Here is a 24740-nt window from a genome sequence, read left to right as displayed (position 1 = left end):
CGTTGACATCCTCAGAGCTGGTGGAAGTTTTTTTCAGAGCAGTTAAGACAGTTGCCTTAACTGGGCCTGGGAAATCACTTGGTGTCCTTGCCGAAGTCCTCATTGCCTCAGAGCAGCCGGAGCAAAGGGCAAGGGAGTTCACTTGTAACGGTGTGTGGGACGCAGAGGTCGAAGGTTTTGTAAAGGAAATCGTATGCAAGCACAGCGCTGAAATACATCTGGCCCTCCGCCTGCCTTGTCCAGTGTTTGCAGGTGCCGCTGACAGGCGCTTTGTCTAGTAAGTCGCTATTTCTGGATGTAGGCAGGACGCTTTTGTTATGGGAGAACATCTGGCTCTAGGGCTACAGGCAGGCAGATTTCAAACTCGGAGAGATGCAGCGCCCAAAACAAAGTGCTTCACCCTGGCCGAGTCTTTGTGGTCAGTGCAGGGAATTGGCCACCAAATAACTTCTGTCCTGTAGAATGGTGACTTTGCTAATGCTGCGTGCCTTTCAGATGGATCTGTCAGTGTCCATGCTGACATAAATGCGTGATCCCTGGCTCTGACTGGACCTTACCACGGTCCAAGCTCCTTCTTTGGAGCCCCCAGAGCACAGCTCTGGTTTTTTAGGGCCAGGGGCCCCTGGATGCAGTCTTGCTGCCCCCAGGGAATTCAGTCTTGTTGCTGTGCAGAGCATGGCAAAGGGCTGCAGATTTGTTGTGAAATCCATGCGAATCCACAGACTAACTGCCCATGTCTTTCATTTCAGGGTGAAATCTGTCCTTTGGGAAAATTTCTCTGAGGTTTGCACTCAACGTCTCTCACCAGTTGCAGTGCGAGAGCTTCATGGTACGTTCCACCCTATCCCAAACACACAGGAATGCCCCTTGGCCTGAGAGGGACAGGGTCCCCACTGCCACCCCCTCTCCCACCTCCCTACGGGATGCTGACTGCTCACAGGGGCCTTTTTGGAGACAAAAGGCTGGGTCAGCGATGCCCCAGAGGGAGCTGGCAGAAGGGAGCGTGTGGAGGAGAACCGCAGCTCCGGCGGTCCCGCCCGGAGGAATTGTTTGGGATTCGCAGTGGTCTCCCTGGGGCACACGGCATCGCAGCGGAGGCACGGCCACACGCTGCACCCCAAAGGCGAGCCTCTCCCCCAGATTAAGTACCTTTCTGCCACATAATTAATGCTATTTTGATCATATATTTGAAGACTTGCTGCTAATTTTGCTAGTGGGATGCAGCGCTCATGAGAGTGCTTCTCTAATAACATTCATCTGCATAGCTTATATCTCATACGCAATAAAGCTCTTTAAAAGTAGAGACACTTTATATTCTTCTTTATAGGCCTTTCCAAATGGTCAGGGGCCACTTAACATTGACCTCTGCCAGGCTTTGCGAGGGCTTGAGGCCAGATGCTTAAAGAGAATCACCCGTCTGTGTTTTGAATTGCTTTTGATTTTTTATTTCATCCTATAAATTCCCGGTGGAGTTCCCTGGTAGCAAACATCTGGCACAGACACAACAGCCAGCTTTTCCTGCTCAGGGGAGGAATGAATCCATACCGAAAGCCCAGATGTGGTGTCTTCCTGTAGAGCTGGCCGTCAAATGACCCCCTGGGTGAGGGGGTGTGTCATCTGCATTCAGTGTCACCCCTCGAGGGTCGCTGCCGCCTCTTTTATTTGTTGTTTGTCACATTCGCGCACCTGGGTGGGCACACGTAAGGGACTCCTTTTGCTGCTGGGCCATGCGGCGAGCAGTCCCAGTGACTCTTAGGCAGGAAAAAAAAAAGTAACAATTCTAATATTGCTGCTTTGGGATACCTTACAGAAAGCACAGGTCGGAGAGGTGACCGTACAGATAAAAGCGATGCCATCCATCGTTGCTGGGGAGCCCAGCGCTTATGGTAGGGTTCCCTGAATTTCCCGTGACGGGTTTAGCTGAGGGAAGCTGAACCAGGGCTGTGGTTTTTCTGTGCTCGTATTCACACTCTGCGTTTGCTTCGTGTTGCTGATTTCCTAAAACTGAGTGGGAGTCTGACTGGTAAGCTCGCAGGGCTGAGCCTTCACAAGGCAGCCAGGAGAAGCAGGGAGGAGCGTTAGCTTGGGTTTTTGTCACTGTGATCAGTGGAGTTGTTCTCCTGATGTATCTGACCCATCAGAAGCCCTGGGAAGCTCTCTATCACCCTTTGCTGATCCCACCACACACCTGCAAGCCGCAGGAACCCTGTTCCCGACTGGTATGTCTGGGCTGGCCACCAGCAGCTGGGTTTGCAGGAGATGGGAGAGGCAGAGCAGCTGTAACCTTGCCTTCCCACTGGAACAGGGACTATCAACCCTCTCTAACCTGCTTGATCCCCAGAAGACCATTGCCTTTTGCTGTTGGCAGCAGAACCTCTGCAGAGCTGGTGAGGAAGCAGCAGGCCTCTAAACTGCACTGCACAGACCCTAGTTTCTCCCGGGTAAATGTCAAAGCTGTATATCTGCCAAAGAAAGGCCAGCAAACGGTGTCTGAAGGTAGCTATTCATCTTCAGAATTAGTTGCTCCAAGTCCAGATTGCAAGCATATGAAACAAACAACAAAAATGAAATTAAATTAGGGAGATTTATCGTGAACAGTTGTTGTTCCATGCTGGTTTGGGTTTTAGCAAGAGCGCAGGCAAGTGAAATATCAGCACAAAGAGATAAACTAAGTAGGAATACTCTAAGGAAAAATCTTGTTTGTTCTGTGCAACCAGCCATGTCATTTGTCACCTTGCAACGGAGCAGTCAGGACATTGGTGGGAGCTCCTGGTTGTGCCTAAAAGGTGCTTTATCAAGGTGCAGATATTAATATTGCAAAAACCAGGGGAGATTTGTTTTTAGAAGGAATTGGAGGCATCCTTTTGTGTCAGACAAAGTTCTCTGAGCAATAAAAAATAAAGCCACAAGCTGAAGTCTTATGGTAGTGATACATTCCTCACTGGATGTACTGAAGAAGTCTGAGTGTGCCTTTCACTGACTCCAGCACAACTGCTGAAATTTGGATGAGATTTGGGTGGAGACGACAGTGACCTGTAGGTCCTGAGCACTACCTTCATGAGAAGGTAACGCTTCAGTTGTTAGGGAGTCACTTTGCACAGCCATAGACTGAGCTGTGGACATGAGTTGTCCACAGTTGTCCTTATTAAATGCAGCAGAGAAAAGACAGCCTGCAAGAAGTGACCCATTTAAAGGAAAACTGGGAGAAATACTGCTCTAAATGGGTGACTGCAGCTCTGGGAGAGGAGAACTGGCAGGTGACAGGGACCTGGAGCCATGCTTTCTACTGAGACGGTCTTCTCAGCAGCCTGGATGATGAAGCCTCTGTGCCATGGAAGGCTCTCCAGGCCAAATGCACGTTCCATGCCTGAAACAACTGTGCTGGGAGGTCCCCCCAAATCTTGTCAGCCCCCCAAAGCCCTGCTCATGCCTTGGGGAGTGACTGTCATGTTATTGCAGGAGCAATGTATGGATCAAGCAGTGATGAAGAATATACAAAACCAGAGCAATATGTGGTCGTTGCATCTCCAGAGAGATCCTTTCCAAGACGCTTGCCCTCAGAGGTCCTTTGGGAGTCCATGGACAGCTTGCTCTGCCGGTCTCAGGAGGAGCTCCTTGTATTGCTGCAGCTGTGAGGGAGGTGACCCTCACCAATTTAACTCTTCATTCTCTTTCCCCACCTTTCTTTTTCTGCTTTCCTCCCATAACAATAGAACCTGCTCAGCTTTTCTTACCAGCTACATTCCCTGACATGAACTGAACAGGTTTTGTTGCTAAGAAGCTTTCTACAGCAGTAGAGATATGGACAGTGCTGCCCCAAAGCACAGTTACTGCTAGAAACCCTGTAAAACCCTTATCTCTAAATGAATCATATATATTCAGTTAAATACAGAGCTTTTAAAACCCACACCTCGCTTGTTCTTCAGGTTCCCATCACCATATTCTGGCAAGTTTGGAGGTGAAGTCCTTTGGCTGCCACCTACATGCGGCTGTTGAGGCTTAGGCATGGACCAAAGTGACTGGCCACAGCTTTCAGGTATAAGGAAGAAATGGAAGATTTTTTTTTTATTTGTCCACAGGACCTAACACCTCTGTGCAGATCCATTTTACAGCAGATATAAAATAAATTCAGCGCCTCCAGCAAGCCTCCCCTCTGCTCTGCCTAGGCAGTAGAGCGGGGCTGCAGTCAGGGCAAACTGATGGTGAGCAGGGCTTAGTGCTTGGATCTTGGCTGGCTTTGTGGTTCCAGTTCTTCCTTCTTTCCAGGTGGAGGATGGACAAGCTGCTGGAGGAGAAGTTCATGAGGGATTATAAAATAAACAGCCTCATGTATGTGTAGCAGTTGCCCTGTTCTCATATTTTTTCTTTAGCACCTGCCAGTGTCCCAGGCAGGATGCTGGGATGCTTTCAGCCTGATTTCATAAGTCCATTCTTGTCCTTCAGGTGCTTGGGTGCCTGAATGTCCATGTAGGTATCTAATACCCCACGTCCAGTATCACCCATTGTCAGGCACAGGCTGACTCACGTCCCCTTCCTCACTTTCCATTCGGTCACATCATTTCCAAATCGCCTTCCTTCCCTATTCCCCACCCATGCGTATGGATTTATTTTTCCCCAGTGGCCACGTCTTCCCCTTCTTCAAAATGATTTGCAGAAAGCTAACGTCAACTTGGTTTAATTAAAGCCCCTGCATGTTTATCATGTCTTTAAATCGTTTCCTTCAAGCAATCTTCATATGAAGTTATCAGTTTGTCAAAACACGATGCAAAACCACAGCTCCGGGCACACTGGGAAGCACACAAAGGGCAAACCGAGTGCCTTGGGAAGTTTGGGTGAGCTGTTTGCTAGAAGCCACCCAGCCCACCCCTCCAAGACCTTTATTTCCCCCTGCGGCAGCTGTCATCTGATCCCACGCTTTGGCTTTGAATGGGGCTCTCTGAGGATGCCAGATGTTGGGAACAAAGGTCTAAAAATAATCTTTCCAAATAATCTTCCCATCTATCATTCAAGGAGAGTGTGTGCTTTGTGTGAACATGTGAGCTGAGAAACGGATCTAACTTTGAGTAAAGAAGTTCAACAGCAGCTCCTGGCTTCTGCTTGCGGGCTCTTTTTTTTTTTTTTTTTTTTTTTTTCCCTTTCCCTTCCCAGAAGCTGTGCGGTGAAAAGCGGCTCCCACCAGCGATCAGCCCTCGCTCTCCCTCCCTCCCTGTCTCCCTCCTTGCCAAGACTGAATCGTCTGGATCCCAAAAGCCGGGCTCATTATTTGATCTCTCCTTGGGAAAATGGATTCCAGGGCGCTGTCAGAGATGCATTTCTGTAAAAAGATCTTCACTGCAGCCTTGTGTGTCTTAGTTTTGCTGCCAGATTCAGGCTGTGCAAGGAATCTCTGGAAGCGTGCGCTCCATCTGAAAATGACGGAGAAGTACGATGTGAGTAACCCGCGGTGGAGCGATTTTGGGGGAGCTGGGTGTGCTCACCGTGAAAGGGGAGTTTTCTTTATGTGCATGTATCATTTCAGCAGAAGTATTTGAATCCGCAGGCTGGCTCTTTGTAAAAGGGCTGCTTTAAGTTTCCCAGGCTGTGCTAGACTTTTGCCACCTAGCTGCTGCGATGGGAAACTCGGAAAGCGCGCTCGGAGTGGGGCGAAGGCATTGGTACGGCAGCCATCGCTGCTTTTCCTATGAACTTCATGGGACAGCAAGAGGGGAGAACAGGCATGCAAAACCTCGGTGTCTGGGATAGATTTAGTGAAAAGAAGAGAATGATTTATTGCTTAGAGCAGGGAGGAGGGTTCCCCGCCCAGTTCCTCCGCTGCCCTTTGGGGTAACTTTGGGTAAATGTCTCCAGCTCCTGGTGGTGATGTGTACCAGAGGGATGGTGGCATTGCCTAGGGCTTTGTAAATCGCTGAAGCACAGAGACCTCCTGATCCAGAGGCTCAGAGCAATGTGCCGATCACCTTAACGGGCGTAAGGAGCAGATGAGAGACATCTTTTCTCATGCCTGGTGTGTTCACTGGGAGCAGAGCCCCTCTCCGCTGCCCGCGCCCCGGCAGCCGCTCAGTGGCACCACCTGTCCCTGCCCGCCTTTGGCAGCCTTGCGCGGGGTACTGAGCACAACTTCCGTTTCCAAATCTGCGGTAGTGCTGGACTTGAAACTGAAGCAGCAAGAAGTGACTGTGAGGGGAGAAGAGGATGGTGCTGGGTCCTGTTTTGGTGTGTCTGGGACAAAAGGATGTTAGAGATGGCCATGAGGAAATTTAAAAAAAAAAAAAAAAGAGGAAAATAATTTGATAGCTTGACTTTCAGGACCCACTGTTTAGAAAGAAAAAAGCTCTGAATCTGAAATTTTGACTTACTCTATTACAATCCCCTTAGAAGCCAGCACTGACTCAAGGCTTCTGCTCCTTGAATGACTTCGGTGGAAGCCCCAGCCCATCTTTTTTCTCGTGCTCAGGTCTGATTTCATCTTCCAGCTATTGCATGTGTATAAACAGCTCCTCAGTGTCACAGGAAGATTCCTCCACCTGTTTTCTGCTACCACGTATAAAAGCATCTAATTTAAAATGGATGCTTTTTTGCCCCTGACATCTAGGGTGATGCTGGGGACAGCTACATTGGCGTTTGTGCAATTGCTGACTCAGAACTGTGACACGTGTCTTTTTCCCGTGCTGAATGAACTGAAATACGTGCTCTTGTCTCCTTGACATGTTGCAGAAAACATTGTGTTAGTATTTGAAAGGCATCCCAGTATTTTACAACAAGAAATTTTCTTCATTCTAGCTTCCCTTGGGACAGGGTATCATCTGGTTCACACTGTAATTGGAAAATGGTGACATGAAGAGCTGTGTTTCCTGCAGTCACTTACTGGAAAGTGTATCTATGAGTGTGTTCTTCTGTCGTGTTTCAATGCGAAGCTCAGATTCAGTAGGAACTATGAAGTAAGTGACCCAGAGAGACAGGACAGGAGTAGAACAGGAATTTACATGTTGATCTTCAGATAATGTGCTCTGTAGGGGCACAGAGCCCGCTCCCCTGAGGATATATCCTCGTCTTTCAATCTGCAGTTCTTCAAAGGACTGTTTTTCCTGGCAGCCGTGAATCCAGGTGCTACTGATCTGGCAAGCTCGGCTAGAATTGCTCATATTGACAGAAACATCTTATCTAGGGAAAACAGAAAATGCTTTTCTTTTTCCTTCTCCTCAAAACCTTGTAAGGAGGAAGGCGTCCTCTCTCCATCCTCTTACCCACCAAAAGTCTGTTTTGGCAGCCCCTCTTGTTTCTCAGATGCTTTCTTTTCTACCAAATGCTGTATGTTCCCTACAGTTTAAAAATCAGAGGTTGTGGGTGGAACAGCTGATTTGTGAGTCACTTGGATAGCGGGGTAACAGATGGAGGTGCTCACAGCGACGTACGGCCAGACGGGAGATGGGCCATAGACATCCCCGTGGGACCCCCAGAAGGACATGGGCAAGGTCTGGAGGGGGAAGAGGCGGTGAGTGGTAGGGAGATGACTGAGAGTGATGTTGTCTGAGTCCAAAAAAAACTGAGTCCACAGCAGGAGCGATGCAGCCACCAAACAAGCAGGTGTTATGATGAGGAGCTGGCTTGAGGTCTGACCAGGAGTTTTTCATTAAGGACTCTGAGGAAGGGTGTTGGTTGGCAAAGAGGGGTCAAGCGGGAATGGAGAAGGGAGAAAGAGGAGAGGGGATGCAGTGAGAAGAAAAAAACTGGCGGTCACAGTGGGATGGAGAAGCTGGGCTTCCAGCTTTTAGGAAATCTCTGTATTTTACAGCCAGAGGGACACTCGTCAAGTTTAGTGATGCGCGGCTGGTGTTCTGCAGCCCCTGCGCAGGCTGTGGACTGTTCCCAAAGGGCAGAGGGAGGGAGCCACCTGGGGATGCTTTTCAATTCGTTATCAAGACACTGACATATCCTTTGGAAAAACCTGGGGCAGTCTTGATGTTATTCCAGTGTCAACTGCATCAAACATTTTAGAAAAAAATCCATCCGTCTTTTAAAGATTTCCAGAAATGAAGAATTCCTCGCAGCTGCTGTGATGTTCTTCCAGCAATTTATCTACCCTCCAGCTAGCTGTCATAAATCAACTCTTCATCTCCCAGATCAGCACACCTCCCACGAGGGCTCTGTCCCGCGTGTGCCTCAGCGTAACATGTGAGCAGGGCAGCCTTCAGCCTCCCCCTTGGAACCTGCGTGCGCACGTTTAGTCTTGCACTCTGTTCTCTGTTTTCCAGTCTTCTGATCACTGTTGTGCATCTTCCTTGAGCCCACCCTAATTTTGCAACCATCTTCCAGTACTGCAGACACCAGAACCAAAGCTACTAATCCAGAGTCAACAGCAGGACAATGTGATTCCTATTGTTCTGGTCATGTCCTTCAGATTATTTAACCCTTCTTCAGTCTGGTATTTGCAATTTTGATCAGCGATGATCTGTGTTTTCCCAGGTCTTTGACAGAAATATTAGAGAGCTCTAAACTCCTCCTGACTGTATCTTGTTTCAGAGAAGAAGTGGTTTATGGACAGTGTTTGGAAATACGTGTGACAGAGACTGGGAATAAACCTCATGCGTGATCTCAGGGGTGACCATGGAGAATACGAATTAGCAGATAATTGAGCTTTGACACAAGCCAGGGTCCAGTTTCAGACACAAATATAACTGATCTTGGATTTTTTGGAGGCAGCCTGCATCCCAATTACTCTTGAAAAGGTGGGTTGAGAGTGAGGGGTTGCATTCAGGTTTTTTCCTGGTCGTCTTTGCTGGCCTCCTGGTTCCTCAGCTGAACTCTGAACTTTTCCCCTTGCTTTGTGTCTGGATATCTCTAAGGCAGATATTGTCTTTAAAATGGTTTTAAAAGTCTCCATGGGAAAGAGCAATTTGCCTCCTGCATTGAAAAATATTCTTAAAGGAAGAAATCTTGACCGTTGTCACGATCTGTAAAAACAATAAATCCGAGCTGTGCCGAGAGCCAAATTGTGAATCCTGGGAGAGCTTTTAAAAAGATCTTGTAACCCACACCTGGAGACATCCTTAACAAGGCTATTTTGGGAATGAGGGAATCCTGTTTCCCACTGGGATGATTTATGCATACATAAACCTGTAGCAATGCCTTTATTAGATCAAACGCACAAAAAATATATTTTTTTGACCATGAAGTTTTAAAATAAAGGCGTTCAAAGCAATAGGTGAGCAGAGAAAATGGGCAGGGAGGTCATGAGGCACAAAGTTATTTGGCTAAAAATGTTATATTGTTCCCGAACGGAAATCTCATTCATTGAGCCAACTGTTCATTGCAGTTTTGGCTTCTTGGTTTCTGAATCATCTGTGAAACAACTACAGGAATTGTTCAGAGGTTTGGTTTTTTTCTTCATATATCCATTATTTGCCAGTATTATTTTGGTCACATTTCAGTCTGCAGCTGACATTTCAAAGAATAGAATAGTAACCTGTGACCTTCCGGGATGATCCCTCCAACAAGAAGACCTGCTGAATGTTTGGAGCTGACTACATTTACTGCTAAATGCTCTTGTATCCCAAAATTATACTTAGTCCAAGCATTTTCTCTATTTAAAATGCAACAGCAAAAAAAAAAAATTTGAACTTGCAATATCTTGAATTCAAAAGCGCTTTATTTCAAAGCTGGAGTGTTTTCAGCTTTTGAGGAATGGGATGATGTGATAGCTTACACCTTGTTTTACACTTTAACATTGAAAACATCAGCTAAATTAGGAATATTTTTTTTCAAACCTATTTTGTGCTTCAAACAACCTATCAATTCATGAGAAAACAACCTCACAGAAGAAGTTTTGAGCAGTTTCTTGTTCAATGAATTGGAAAAACTAAGGAAAAAGCAGAAGAAAAATGTTTATTGGTGTTGGAAACAGCACAGGCTGATATTGGGAACAGAGCTGGAGGCTGCCATTTGTGGAAATACTAGGAATTCTCTGTCTCACACAGACACACACACACATTATTTAACCAGTTATAGATATAACAGGCTATGTTTTTTCTTTAATGTCCACTTTGTAACAGAAATTAAAACTTTTAGTCACCCCGGCTTTTCTCCATACTTCTGCATTGGCTGATGCTCCGTTGCGGTGCAACCAGGCAGCAGAGAAACTCTGCTGCTCTGTTTCCCCCGAGCTATGGGCCGAAGAACGGAGGTCAGCTTTGGTGTAAAACCCACCACTTTAACAACACGATTCCACCCTGTGTACAGTATGGCAGTAAAGTCTCTCACATCAGTACCACAAACAATGTGCGTCTTTATTTCTTTTGATGTCCCTTGGAATTAGCCTCATTCTCTGCGTTACAAATTATCCTAAGGAAGTGGAGATGATATTTTCACCGCTATGGATGATTGAGTGCTGCTCGGTCACACATGGCAGCAGAGGCCATGCGGGCCAGTGGTCAGTCCCCAGGGCCATGGACCTCTTAGGGGCCTCTCCTGGGACATTTTTTTGGACACTACATGTGGAGACATGCTGTTTTGCAAAGGCACGTGCTCTCTACAGAAGCTGTTGGGAGGTTTCAACAACGGGGATGTAGCAGCATGTAGATGGAGAGGGGTATTAGTCTCACCTCAAATTTCTCCATAGCCTGATGGTGAAATTTCCTAGAGGCCCCCTCAGGGACAGTTGCACCATGTTGTTTCTTGGAATAATAACCACAGCTGTTCATCACTGATTTTGTAACACGACAGCGATCAGGCCAAGTATATAGGGCTTCTAAACTCAACAGCTTGCTAGCGAGTGCGTGGCAGCGCTCACTTCATATCTCTGGCTAGATACTGATCTCTTTATAAAAGTGCAAATCCAGAATCCCTCTTTTGATTTGATTAGAGCTTAGTAATGTTTGTTAATGTGTCTGAGAACCGATTGCCCTTGGTGAGTACTTTGTGCAGCTCTGGGGACCTGAGCTCAAGCCCAGAGATGAGTCGTTTGGCCACAGGTGAGAAAGGAGTGGGCTTGGGTGATTCACCTCTGTCGGAGGGAGTTGGCTTCTTGCTAAAATGCCGCCAGCATGAATAATATCTGAATACTGCCTCTTACAAATGTTTCTGGTAAAATCCCGTGCCTGTTAATCCACTTTAAATCTCCCTTGTCTTTTTGGTGTGCAATGAGCAGCTGGGCTCCTTTCTGCTACAGTCAAGCGCAGCCTCATTTTCTTTGGGATTGAACTGGCATCACCCACGCAGATCTCACCCACATCATCTCGTGTTTTAGAAATGCCCTCTAATTTAACAACCCAGGACCCCACAGTGGGTAAGCTTGAAAGACTCCCCTATAAGTTCTGGTCCAGAAGAATGTTATGAATGTAGAAGAGCTTATTGAGGAGACAGATGCTACCTGGGACATTAGTTCCAGGTCCCACTTGAGGACATAACCTCAGAACAGTACAGCGTCATCATTTCCATTGCTTTACTATCAAAGTGCTTTGGTGTGCTCATCGTGAGGGTGCCTGGAGTCTTTCTCACTGTTTGCCAGACCAGTGTAAAAGACTTTAAAGGATATTTTTTTACCTCCTCATTGTCATTACTATAACCTTAATTATAAAATGAGTTCCACACAATAATTTGGTGGTTTGGTGTTTCCAAAGCAGTGTGCTAAGGTGATCGTAGAGCTCTCTCCTCCGTGTGCTGAAGACAGTGCTGGGGGAGCTGAACAGTTAATTCTTCTCTCTAATGAATATTTAAAAATCACTTTGAAAATCCCTCTTCTGTTTCAGCTGATGGGATGTTTGGTATTCACCTTATGCCAAACCTTTGTTTCCTTTTCTTTTCTTTGCAAGGATTATGAGTACCCTCTTCATTCTCACAGTTCGCACTACCAGAAGAATGACCGCTGCCCCCCACCGCCCCAGACTTTGCCTGACCGAGCCTGCGAGGTGCCCAGCTGCCGGTCGGATTCAGAGTGTGAAAGGCACAAGCGCTGCTGCTACAATGGCTGTATCTATGCCTGCTTGGAGTCTGTGCAGCCACCACCAGGTAGGGTGGGCCCAGTGGTCAAACTGGTAGAGAGAAGCATGCAGAAATGATGGTAGTCATCCCCATGTGTGTTGGATCTCGAGTGGGAGGCTTGGTTCGAGTGTGAGTTATCACAAAATCATTGAATGGTTTGAGTTGGAAAGGACCTTAAAGATCATCTAGATCCAGCCCCCTGACATGGGCAGGGACACATTCCACTAGATCAGGTTGCTCAAAGTCTTGTCCAACCTGGCCTTGTACACTTGCAGGGGTGGGGCATCCACGACTCCTAAATTGAAGATAAAGCTTCGGTTCCACAGTTCTGATTTCTGGGATGATTGCTGAATCAAAAAATTATCTCAAATCAGCTGGTGTTGCAAAATTTCCACCAGCACAAATGGTAGAAAGCACTTGAGGCCAGTTCTTTTCCTAGGACTATATATTCGGGAAAAGAAGTAATCCCAATCTGAATTAGTGCTCAGAAGTGAGGCAGCCATCTCATATGGTCCGTGCTGTAAGAATGGAGGATGCGAAACAACAGCTGCTTTGGCCTTTGTGACACCAGGTTCTTGTGGCCCTGGATAACATCCGTGGCTCTCTTGCCACTAGGACAAGAGCATGAATAGAACTATCTCACTGAAAACTCAGATCCATCCTTCAGAGGCCTGGCAACCTCATCACTGGCTGTTAGGGGAAATCCATGACTTTTCCATCAGCTGTGTGCCCTGTGGCTACTCCACCTTGATGCTCTGGTTTCTTGTTCCTGTCTTTTACAGTTTTAGACTGGTTGGTTCAGCCCAAACCCCGCTGGCTGGGAGGAAATGGATGGCTTTTGGATGGCCCAGAGGAAGTCTTACAAGGTACAGTACATTCCACTGTCTTCTCTGGGATATCAGTAATTATACAAAGGCACAAAATAATATATTCTTCATACACAGAGATGTTGGGATACTGGGGCTGCTGGTATTTTTTTGGAGTTTCCGTAGGAATAACTCTGTGTGGTGCTGGGGGCTTGTTTCTGGTGCAGGAAATCAGCTGCTTTTTATGGATATGGCTACTTATGTACTCCAGGGAACTGGATTTATATCTGTTCTTGAAATAAATAGACTGCTTCTTGCAGGGAAATGGGACTAGATGACCTTTAAAGGTCCATTTCAACCAAAATGATTCTATGATTCTATTCTATCAGTAGAAATACATCTTTTTTATTTTTTTTAGAAAAAGGCTTTGTCAGCATACACATATCTCCTGCCAGCTTCCTGATAGACTATGGGTGGACTTGGATTAGGAGATCTTTTAATCAACAGTGGCCTCATCACACAGATGCCTTGGGCTGGATCTGCAGCTGTCAGGTCTGAAGGTTGCTTTGAAGAAGAGCCCTGGCAAGCTGCTGCAGAACTATGTCAAGCTGATGTGGAGCTGGGAGCATCTAATCTCGGGGACTGCTAATGAGATTGGGCTTCTCAGGTTAATTCCATAGGGAAAGGTCTTTTAATTATTTTTTTCCAATACCTTAAATTGAAACAAGGACAGGGTAGGGAGGTGGGAAGAGAAGTCTTTGTCTACGAGACATTCCCAGATGTATGTATGCCTGAAGTTCTTAATTTCTTCATGGAAAGGCTGTTTCAGCTTTTGATCAGCTTTAGTCAGACACAGGTAGCACCATTAAATTACCCTCTTTGGTCTTGCACAGATGGTATCACACTCGCTGAAACCTTGACTCTCATCTATTATGGAAACTCCTAGATCTTCAAGAGAAAATTCTGCCTCCAGCTCAGTGAAGCTGCACTGCTAGAAATAAGATAAAATAAGTTCCTCCTCATCCATCCTTGTAATGCTTATATTATTTGTTCTTATCTTAACACCTTCATCTGAGCTTGAGGGAGTAATTAGCGAAATAAGAATCATCAGTCACAGCTTGAGAATTACAGCAGAGGTCCTTGAAATTAAAATCCTGGTGGATGAAAGGGTGGAGTTGTCCCTGCATGGTCTGTACATTTAATGGACACGCTGCCTGCGAGTCCTGCTTTACTCTCTTCTTCTGCTCTGCACTTGCCAGATATCCGGGGCCAAGGCAGCTAAAGCCTGAGTTTGTAACAGGGGTGGTACAGCCTTGCTCCATAGTGAGTCACTTCTGAGGTTTAAATTCATCACTAAGTTAATGGGTGTGGAGCAAAGAACAAAGCATCAAACTGCCAGCTTCCTGGTCACGTTTCCCTAATTCCTCACCCAGCCTGAAACACTGGCTGGAACACTTATGACCGCGTGGAGGGACCACCCATCACTGCAAGCGTGGTGGGCAGCGGTGGTCCCTCTTCACTGCTGGCCAGCCCTCGCACAGACCCTGCACATCAGGCTGTGGGGATGGTGTCATTGCAAGTAAACGGGCTGACCTGCGCTCCCCATATTGGGTTAGACATGCCAGCTTCTTGTGTAAGGTGTGAACTGGATCACCAGCACTGCCAGGCTCCTTTGGAGGTGTTACCTCCTTGGTATTCTTGGGTGGGAAGTAGTCTGAGATCCTGTCTGGGAGGAGATACAGAAGGAAGTGTCCATGTTGTCATATTTTGGTTACCTGTGGGTGTTAAAGCCATGATTTAAGACCTGCAGGCTTCTTTTGCAGCTGAGGCCTGCAGTACCACTGAGGATGGAGATGAGCCTCTGCATTGCCCCACAGGCTATGAATGCCATATCATCAACCCGGGCAACACAGCTGAAGGAATCCCTAACAGGGGCCAGTGCATCAAGCTCCGTGGAAATCCAGGTCAGTTGACTGGAAATTTCTTTTCCTTTCTTCTTCTGTCATGGAAACACCAGTAAGGGACGCTGTGCTCTCACTGACTTTGAAGGAGATCTGGTGGTACATCTGCTCTCATGCGCTTCCTGGGTTTTCTGGGCAGCCCAGGGCAGTGTGTGAGAGCTGGGCTGAAAGACAGTCCCCACTCCGCAGCGACCTCAGGTTTCTAATGCCCTTGGTGGTGGCTGAGCTCTGTGAAATACCTGAAGCAGGGGATGTACTTCTTGTTTGCTCTGTATGCCAGTGTCCTCTGGAATTGTATAAGCACGTGCTGTTATTATGCAGCACAAAAAATAGAAATATTTGTATATTACTACACACGTAACTAAGAAATATGAGTTTCAGATTCCATTTTTGACTTCTGACTTTGCTTTCTGTATCCAAAATATTGTCCCCTTTATTCTACTGACACATTTGCCCAACAAAGGAATGTACATAGGCCAAGCTATTTTCCAGGAAAGCTCATAACATGTCTAAGTATGTGTGCCTTCATTGAATCGTAGGGTATGTAAGTCTGCACTGGACTTATCTCAGTGTGGAAACATGCGACATCAGTTTTTCCATTTGGTCACTGTAAAAGCCAGAGGAAGCATCCAACCAGATCTCTGAGCTACTTCCATAAAAGACTAAGAATTTTACCATTTCTGGGGGTTTTTTTTACCAACTCTTTTATATGTTTTTCTCTAATAACATCCATAGTCAGAAATGTCATGTATATATATGGTTCTTAGACACTTGGTATTTCTGAGAGCTTAAATAAAAATATAAATGGTAAACAGAAAAACCTAGCTGGAACTTGAATTATGTAAAACACTAATAGACAGTCTGAAATTTTACTCAAATTTTCTTTAATTTGAGAAAGTCCATGATTCCTTGGTTGATAGTTACTCAAAAGAACACAACATGCTAGTGGCCAGCAGTCAACCACTCACAGAATAAGTGAGTTGTGTCCACTTAATTCAATGATCTAAGAGGTTTCATGAGAGGTTTGTAGCAGCTTACACTACTTCAGCTACAGAGATCTTTTATTTTCCTGTTTATGAGGTTATTATTTCCGTATCTGTAATTTCTCTGCACTGTTCACAGAAGTACAGAGTTTAACACAAAGAATAAAGGCTGGCTGGACATGTTCTCATTACATACCTTCTCTTTCAGATGGACGTAACCTGAGGCATAAGTACTACAAGGAATATTTTGGTAAGCCACTGGCATGAAGTGTTTGCTATTATTAAGAATTGTTGCATTTTTTAATAAGGAATTTGCTGCTTATGAAATGAAGGTACATACATAGCAAGAAGAGATCCTTTAGCCTCAACTCTCTACGCCTTGGTCAAAAGATCTTATTTTAAGATCTGCCCTGCCCTGACTGTGGGCTCTTGAGAATCAGTATCTGCAGCTGTGGCACACTGTGTTAAATGGTGCAGCCTCCTGCCAGGGGTTCCCACCCTAGGGGTGAGACACACTCAATCCAATAACCTTTTGTTATTTTTAAGTATATTTTTGGAGCTTTGCTCATGGCCCAGGACTCCTTGCAGATGAACACAGAACTCTGTTAAAAGCAGGGTCTTTTGCCAAGAGCTTGAGTTGCGGTGTGTGATAAGAGGTGACTGGAGCCCAACGAATCAGTCCGTTGTTATCTGCAACCACAAGAGATGTCAGGTCCCTGCACAGATTGATAGATGTGTGTCTCAAAGAAAGCAGGAGGATCTTCCAGAAGATCTCTTTCCTTATGGCTTCAAAGCTTTTGTTTTCTGCTAACTCTTGGATCTAGAGAGTGACGGTCAGATCAGATTGGAAGTGATATTCAGATACAACTAGACAACATCTTTTGTGTGATAAGAACAGCCAAATTGGTCCAGTTTAGCTGATGAAACTACAAAAGGATTTCCTTTCCTCTGTCTAGTGGGCTATCGCAGCTCTCCCAGAGAACTGCTGAGTAATGAGACCGGTAAAACTGTACTGCTTAGGGAATCTTGAGGAGACATTTGCCACAGACTAACTTAAAATCTAACTTTGCTGGCACTTGCTTTGCAGGGAGCAATTCCAACAATGTGGTCGGCTATGTGAAAAACCAGCAGAAGCATTTAGGCTAATCAAAGGTGTGCCTGGGTAAGTGTCCTGTGAGTAAAGGGAAAGCTGGGTGAAAAGAATTGATGCTTAGTATGCAGTTATTTAAAGAAATGGTTGTTTGAGGGTGAAATTATTCCAGTATAAGGACAGCACCTTAAAACTATGTACAAGCACATACCTCAGGCTCCATGAAACGCCTGTGCCGACACAGAGAACCTGTGGCGCTGGAGATCAAGCTCTGCAAACTGTCCACGGAGAATTTAATGTCCTTCCCAACTCTTACTGTCCCCCTCCCACTTTTTATTCTCATTTCACAAGATGCACCTGATTTCCTTGAAGAACCTTTGCCTTGTGGGTGTTTGGAGGATGGAGCGGTGTTCAGGATGAAAAATAAGTGCTGCAAAACTTTGTGTGCCTTAAGACTTTAAACTCTGTTTAGGGGCTTCTTCTAATGCAGGTATAACTGCTCCAGCAAGACAAATCAAAAAGCTCTTTATTCTGGACTGATGGGTGGTTTTATGGGATAACTTCATGTGTGTGAGCATTTGCGTAGAACAGTGCGAGCCATTCGCGTAAGTGAATGTACGTGTGTCTGGCCAGAGCGAAGCTGACTGAAAATGCTCCAGTTGTTTTATCAGGCTTGGAATTAGGCAAGAATGAAAATATTTATTATACCAAAGGTTCTGTCCCAAGATGGTTTTCTCAACACTTTCAGCTTCACTTTAAAACTTACTTCAGCTTAACTGGCGGTTATGAAAACAAAGCAGTTCAGTGTGCCTTTTGTGTACCTACGTCAGGCTGACTGTTCAGATTACACAGCTACGTAAGGACAAGTTCTGTGCAAACATCCCAGGAAGGACAAATATTTTAATTCCTCTTTTTTTGTTGTTTGATTTTCACCCAGCTGGACCGCTCTGTTAAACAGCTGTCAAGGAATGCTTTACCCAACAGTTTTCTGGTTTGGAAGAACTCTGGTCCCAAATCTTCACGAGCACGTCTCCAGCATTACCCTGATCCCTGCCCATCGCTGATAAAAACACTTCGCTGTTCGAGGAACAAGATGAGTCTAGATTTTAAGCCTGTCAGGAAGGGGAGAAATGTGATCCCCTGAAAGAAACCGCACCATTTATGAGCTGCCCTTCTCCCAGTGAAATCCAAAAACCTCCAAGCGGATCCACATAAGCCACAGTGCCATTATCAGGCTGCTGGAACAGAGCCTGCCCTTTATGTGCATGTTATGTGACCGATTCAGATTTCATCACCATGAACATAGCTATTATAAAAATGAAGTGACATCAAAATTGTACCTAAATATAATCTCTAAGTTGCATTAAAACAGGCAAGACTGTAAGAGTGAAGAGGCTCTCTGGATCAAATCCAGTGCCTGCCTATCTCAAACAACTCCTTTAAATCAGCCTTTTCATAAGCTTAACGTTCGAAGAAACTGCAGGTTTCTTCTTTTCCTCTTTATTCCTCGCGTTCACCAGGTTTGACACCCAATCTGCAAGCCCAAATTTGAAATCTTAAGAACTGAGGAACTCTGGGCTAGGAGCAAAACAGATTTTATAATTATTTTTTTTTAAGTTACTTTCCTTTAGCTTCTCACTCTGGTGAGCTGCAGATCGAGGGCCAATGCTGGAAGAGATTTCTTTCTACAGTTTCTAAGCAGACACACACACGTGCCTTTTTAAGTCATCGTTTTTAGCCAGCACAGTTAATACTCACAGAATGCACATCTGCAGTTTTGTACCTGCAAAACCTCAGCAAGAGGGCTGAAGCCCGGATTATTTTTTGCGCATGTTAGAAAAGCAAAAACAGGATCGATTTGTGTGATTACAAGGATTGTCTGGCAGATGGGCAACTCCTCTTCGGAAGTCCTGCACCTTCATGTTGACTTCCATAAATCCTTGAGGTCATTTTGACAAATCTGCCAGAATTGCTGGGCGAAAGAAGCCACATTTGCTGCCTTGTTCAGTACGTGTCTCCATCTGCATGCAGGAAATCAGCATTTTAATATGCAGAGTAGTAGCGGTGTATATAAATACCCAATTCACAAACACAAGTGCCTGCTTCCACCCACAGACTATAGGATTTTTTTTTCCACTCAAGCCAAAGCTAAGACGCCTGTAAAACGCTTGATACTTTGCATGTGACATTTGCAGCTGGAGAGATGAAAGATGCCAAACCGCTCTTCTGTTTCCCATTCTAAACAGGCACGCTCCTTGATGCTTCGCAGAGCAAAGGAAAAGTTGAAAGGCTCCACATTTTCCTAAATATCTCCATTTGTTGAACTCCGTTCGCTTCTTTGTGCCTGTGTTCCAAGTTCTGGGTATGAAATGGAACACCATATTCGAACAGATCTATTTCTAGAATTTTATCATAGACGACATAGAATGATATCTTAACTCCTGCTGAGAGACAGGAGTCCATCCATATTTTATGGTTCCAATCTCAATTTAGGCCAGAAACTTGACGCTGTACCGCTGACATTACTTGGCAACCTAAAGCAACGCAGCTCATAATGAAAGTCATGCTCAGTGAAATGCATTGATTTTTTTCAGCATTACTTCTTGCAGAAAAATCAAATTCTGATTAAATGAGCAAAGCCCTTCAGTGGTTACTGCTAAGCCTCAAAGAGTAAATGCCAAATTGTTCTGATTTAAAGTAGAAAATTCAGTGCCTAAAAGCCTGTGAGGATCTAGCTGAAAAACTTGTGTAGAGCATTAACAAGCCTGCAAGATTAAAAGTTCAGATCTCAACTTAATATGGCAAAGCGTCCAAAAATATGTTCATTTGTGTGGGCACGTTCACTTCAGCGGCTGCTCTTTTGTAGCCACAAAAGCACGTACCTGACCACCTTGCTGGATGGGATGGTAAAGAGATTTTCTTCTTGCAAAAGGCATTTTTAAAAAAGAAAATTGACAGATTAATAATTTGTTGATGCATTTCTGTTTACTGGGTGTTATCAAAGACATCACCCGTCCTTATGGTGCTATAACGCTTGGGGTTTTTTTCAAGTTAACTCTTTTGGAGTTATTAATTGTCAAACTTGGAAACAAAAGCTGCAGAAGAGGCTTGTCTAAATGCCTGTGTTTTCAACGCTGACATCCATCACACGTTGAAACGAAAACACAGACCATATGAGTTGTCCTCAGCTTATCTTCTCTCCAAAGACAAATGGCTTAACAACAGTCTTCCGAAGCACGGCAGGAAATCACTACTGTAGGTTGTTTTTATCGTTCCCGTGTATGCTTTAAAGCATGTTTGGTGCTATAATAAACTTTCCGTGTATCACTGTGCTAGCAATGCTCATGGCCTTCCAGATCCCCCAGCGTGGCGGGTGGAGCTGCTCTGCCTGGCAGCAGCTGAGGATCTGTGGCAGCCCCGGGCGGACCCATCGCAGTTTGTGCCCCTGGTGCTTAGATGTGTACAGGTTCTGCCACTTTGGTGCTCAATAAAAAGTGACCAGTATATTTTTCAACTCTGCCTGGTTTCAGTTGTGTGTTCTTGACGTGCGCTTGGCTTCGAAGTACGAAACAAAGGACAAATCTTTTAAATTGTCGTTATGGGGAGAGCTCAGAAAACATGGGCACAGGGAGACAAATGGCATTTTGTTCACTGGAAGGGAGGTGACAGACCCCCGAAACACATCTACCACCAGTGTCCTCTTTCAGAGGGGCCACCTTTGTGGTCAGATGCTCGCTCAATTCTTGATGCCTTCACTTCTGTTGCCCAAAGTGGAGCTGATGGACTATGAAGAGGATAGTGATGGTAACCCAGGTAGAAGGTGACCCTCTTATTTGATCAGGCATTTTCCTTGTTGATTCAGAGCTGTTGTTCGCTGACACATGGGTTTGAGCTGCCATCTCAGGGGGTTTGTGCAGCACAAGCAGCTCCTCAGACAGCTTTGCAGGAGGCCAAGGCTTGCTCGAAGGGTGGAAAAGTAAACTGAGTCAGAAGCCAACATTGGGCTGGTGCCCACTGCAGGATACCACAGGAGAGGTGGCGAAAGAGGAGCCTGGCGTTTCCAGGAGCAAGCAAGACTTCACCATCCCACCAGCTCCACCCACACCGGTCTTGCTCTACCTGTTCATCAGGAGTGGGCAGGAGTTCTTCTGCATTGCTTCCCTTCTGCCCTGAAACCGCAACAGAGAAGTGACTGAGAGAGAAACTGCCTGTAATTTAGCCCAGGAGGGAAGAGCAGTGGGTTTCATTGCTTTTGAAAGGTTTTCTGTGGTTTTTGAGAAGACAGCGGCTAGCGCTAGATGTCAGGGTGGCTCTTGAGGCTGGCAGTGAAGATATCCTTCAACTTCTCATGGCAGTGGCCTATTTGGATGGGGAGATTCATGCCTCCTGCTGTGAACTGTGAGATGGAATAAGCACCTTGGCTTTCAAGAGAAGGATCTGTTTGGTGAACACCACAAAATTATGTTTTGATGTCAACTTGTTTCCATGTTTATGCAAGCAGATAGTTTCTGTTAATGTAGCTGGCTAACAGTCTTCATGGAAAAAACATTGTGTGACCCAAGGCATCATCTGCAGGTGACACTGAAGTGCTATTGGTGCATCCACGAACCCAACAGCTGGAATCAAGAGAAGGACAAACATTATAATAGGTCCTCAAGAAGTCAGGGGTCTGCATTAAAACCACAGTCAGGTCAGCAATCTGCAGAGGTTGTAAATATGAGAATGATAACCATAAATTCCTGTATTTTTGGCATGCCCAGTTCAGAGCTCCATTAAGCTTTGTGGTGCAGAAGTGTTTTGGTTACCTTCAGAAAGCTGTTCAAAACAAAACAGACCTTTGACAATTTCCAAAATGGAGATGGAGATGGTAGGGCTCGTTTCACCCAACCTGACCGATCCACCAGGTGAGTCTCCCAGTTTAACCAGTGGGGGCTGTGCAGACAGAAACCAAGAGATTTAATTAAATTCCCCCTTCCTTCCTGGTGACACACCGAGGGAGAGACCTAAGGATTTTACCTGGCCTTTGTCAGCAGCATTGAGAAGAGAGAAAGGAAGCTTGGTCCAAAACTTTGTTCTTTGCTTTCATAACCAGGAGCAGAAGATGTTCTGCCCAAGGGCCTGTGAAAAATCCGACCTGAAAGCAGAGTATTTGGATTTTTGGGTAAAACTCAGTAAAGTCTACCCATGCACCAGAGGATTTTTCCCTCAAGGTGGCACAAGAGGAACAAAAGTGTGACGAGCCCTGGTTGTGGCGAGGGAAGCAGAACCTGCTTAGAACTGGAGTCTGACCCTGAGCTTTATTATCCAATTAAATAGGAAATATGGTAGGTACTGTAATTGGGCTGCGTGTTGTATTTTTATAGTGTGAAAATTATCTCTTGTACCAGAATGAAGAGATACAATTCGTATTAGTGATGTTTTCTTTACATTATAGTCTTGAGTCGGTTTATTCCCAGCATCTTCTGAGCCATCAGATAGCAAGAAGATGAAACTTCAGTCTGTTCAGCAATTTTGCAGAATGTATGGCAAATAGTCAGCAACAGCTACATTTTTTTCCTGCATTTATTCAGTTTCATTGGTGCTAAAATGTAATTTCATGTTACAGGATTGAATGAACATACAAACAACAGACAGGGCCACAGTCCTGAGCCCAGACAATGCCGTTTCTCCCGAGCTGCAGGTCTACTGGGTAATAAACCAAACCACCCCGCTTATTATGGTGCGTTATTATGCTCGTCAACTCCTATTCCTCCTTCTCTGTGCCGGTATTGTTTGTCTCGGTATTGTTGTTGTACCCCTCACTGTGTCATTCCCCCTCCCTCGCCAAAGCTGGGAGAGGAGGAAGGTGACCGCAACGCCGGAGCGCAGCGGGTGCCTCCGCGCCAACCCGGGATGTGGCGTCTTGGCCCGTCTCCACGTTGCGTGGATTCTGGATTTTGTCCCTCTCTGGATTGTGTACACAGCACTGAGCTACATGTGTTTCCACAAGCGGCAGCTTTTTGCCAAGAGGAGGAAGTTAAATAAGGAAACCGGCAGTGAGAGCCTGTTGCTCAATTAGCCGGATTGTCAGCAGCGCTTGGCTAACGAGAGCCGCGCTGAGGACCGCACAGGCCACGCACACGCTGCACGCAGCAGAGCCCCAGAAGAACACCCAGGCTCCCCATGAGTGGCAGCTCCCCGTGCCGTACGCCAGCTTCGTGGATGATGGGTGAGGTTTTGGGATGAGAAAAGCAAGAACAAAACCAAGGAGAATTTTTTTTTCCTACCTGCCTGGAGAGGGGGAAGATGTTTTTCACCACTTTTCTATCAGAGATACGAGGAACGATTCGGTATGATCCCAAGGCTATGACTACTACAAACACCCTCAGATGAACAGAAGAATGTGCTTCCTTGCCAGGCTTTGCCTTATCGGGGCCACAGCAGAGCCAGCTGGCCATGCTCCAGATCCTTACAAAAGCTGCAGAAGGAGGGGACCAGTTCAAAAGCGTATGTGAGCTTGGACATGTTTCACCACCTAGTTCCCGTACTTTTCGATAAGGTCTAAATCTCTACGGACCCCTGGGAGCCTGGGCTGCCTTTGAGCCCTGGCTAAGCACCTAACCTAAACCCTGGGCAGGGCCTGGATGGGAGCTGCCTGAAAATCAGCGCCCAGCATTATCCCTGGATATTTTCTCATGGGAAGGAGGGCTGTTGCAGCGATGCAGGAACTTCCTTCATCTGCCTGACGCATCCAGTTCAAGTCATTAAGAAAGCATTTCTCAATCAGGAGCCAAGGGAGTTAGGAAGTCCCAGCTGTTATTTACGAGAACCCAGCTATTTGTAGGGTGTTTCCTAATCACTTTGCTTTCTCCTTGGTCTTTGGAAAGAAGGCCTCTCTCCAGACCACTTCAGTGGGACACAGCTTGGGACAACGTGTGTTCTCTGTAGCTTCTGGCAGCATTGTGCTGGTGGGATGTCCCATGGGGCTTATCACCTGGGAGATGCAGATAGGCCAGACTGAAATGCTCCATGGGAAAACACCAGTTTGATGGAAGGTGGCCAGGTTTTGAGCACCATGGGCTGTCACAGAGGTGCAAGGCTGGGGTGTCACCACCTCCACTGCCCCACAGGTAGGAAGGTGGCAGCTGGGTGTCCTGGGAAGAAACTGTTCTCCTGCAGAGAATTGCGCATATGTTTGACTGGGAATGACATTTATTCCCTCAATGAGGGAATTTATTCCTCCTCAAAGGAGGACCTTAATCTCATAGTTTACACCTCAGAGACAATTTAAGCCTAAGTGAATCCTGTAGCCATGATGCCTGGGGGAAGACGTAGGTGTCCTGCTGCAAAGCAGAGCACGATGCTCCCTGACAGGAAGCTATAAATCTTCAGAAAGGATGGAACTGGTTAACTTCGGCCGTATGTTGAGATCCACCATGAAAGCGCTCCCCTCTACCGAGTTAAAACCTGTGGGTTTTTTAATAAATGAGCATCACAAATGCACACATCACGCATTTATGCCCTCTCCCTGATGTACATACTTGTAAATACCGGCGTGGTGCTGACTGAAGCGTTTCTTAAGGAAGATTTCTCCAGCCTGGGAGTTTACAAACAGGCTCGGCAGTGTGTGTAACCTGTCTTGCCTCTGCACGCAGCGGCCTCGGGAAAACAACTTCCCTGTCTGCCTGCCCGCATGTGGCACCCGCCAACGCTCCTCCTGCAGCAATTTTTCAGAGGGCGGAGAAAAAATAGAGCTGCAAGACCTCAACCTTCTCTTCAGGTGCCGGTCATGCACGCAGGTAGAGCCACCTCCCTCCTCTGTCAGCCACGGTCTTAAACACAAGACAAGCTTCCCCTGGCAGGGTTTTATGGGCGAAGCACCCTGCGTCGCTGCTTCAAGGGTGTGCAGCCTCTCTCCGCACCGGCGGCCAAAGGCGTGACTTGG

General features: G+C 46.1%; 1 protein-coding gene across 1 annotated transcript; it reads left to right on the top strand.

Moving 5' to 3' along the window:
* The first annotated feature begins 5032 nt into the window (after nucleotides 1-5032).
* Nucleotides 5033-20333, top strand: WFDC1 (WAP four-disulfide core domain 1). Its single transcript, XM_010127998.2, has 7 exons — nucleotides 5033-5429; nucleotides 11808-12003; nucleotides 12759-12842; nucleotides 14606-14746; nucleotides 15935-15976; nucleotides 16814-16888; nucleotides 17754-20333. The coding sequence occupies exons 1-6, from the start codon at nucleotides 5283-5285 to the stop codon at nucleotides 16870-16872; spliced, it is 669 nt and encodes a 222-aa protein (XP_010126300.1). The 5' UTR covers nucleotides 5033-5282; the 3' UTR covers nucleotides 16873-16888; nucleotides 17754-20333.
* Nucleotides 20334-24740: the final 4407 nt, after the last annotated feature.

This window comes from Chlamydotis macqueenii, chromosome 13 (assembly GCF_036417535.1).
Source record: "Chlamydotis macqueenii isolate bChlMac1 chromosome 13, bChlMac1.mat, whole genome shotgun sequence".
NCBI lineage: Eukaryota > Metazoa > Chordata > Aves > Otidiformes > Otididae > Chlamydotis > Chlamydotis macqueenii.
The sequence above is the reverse complement of the archived record's forward strand: the minus strand, read 5'-3'. Positions and strand labels throughout refer to the sequence as shown.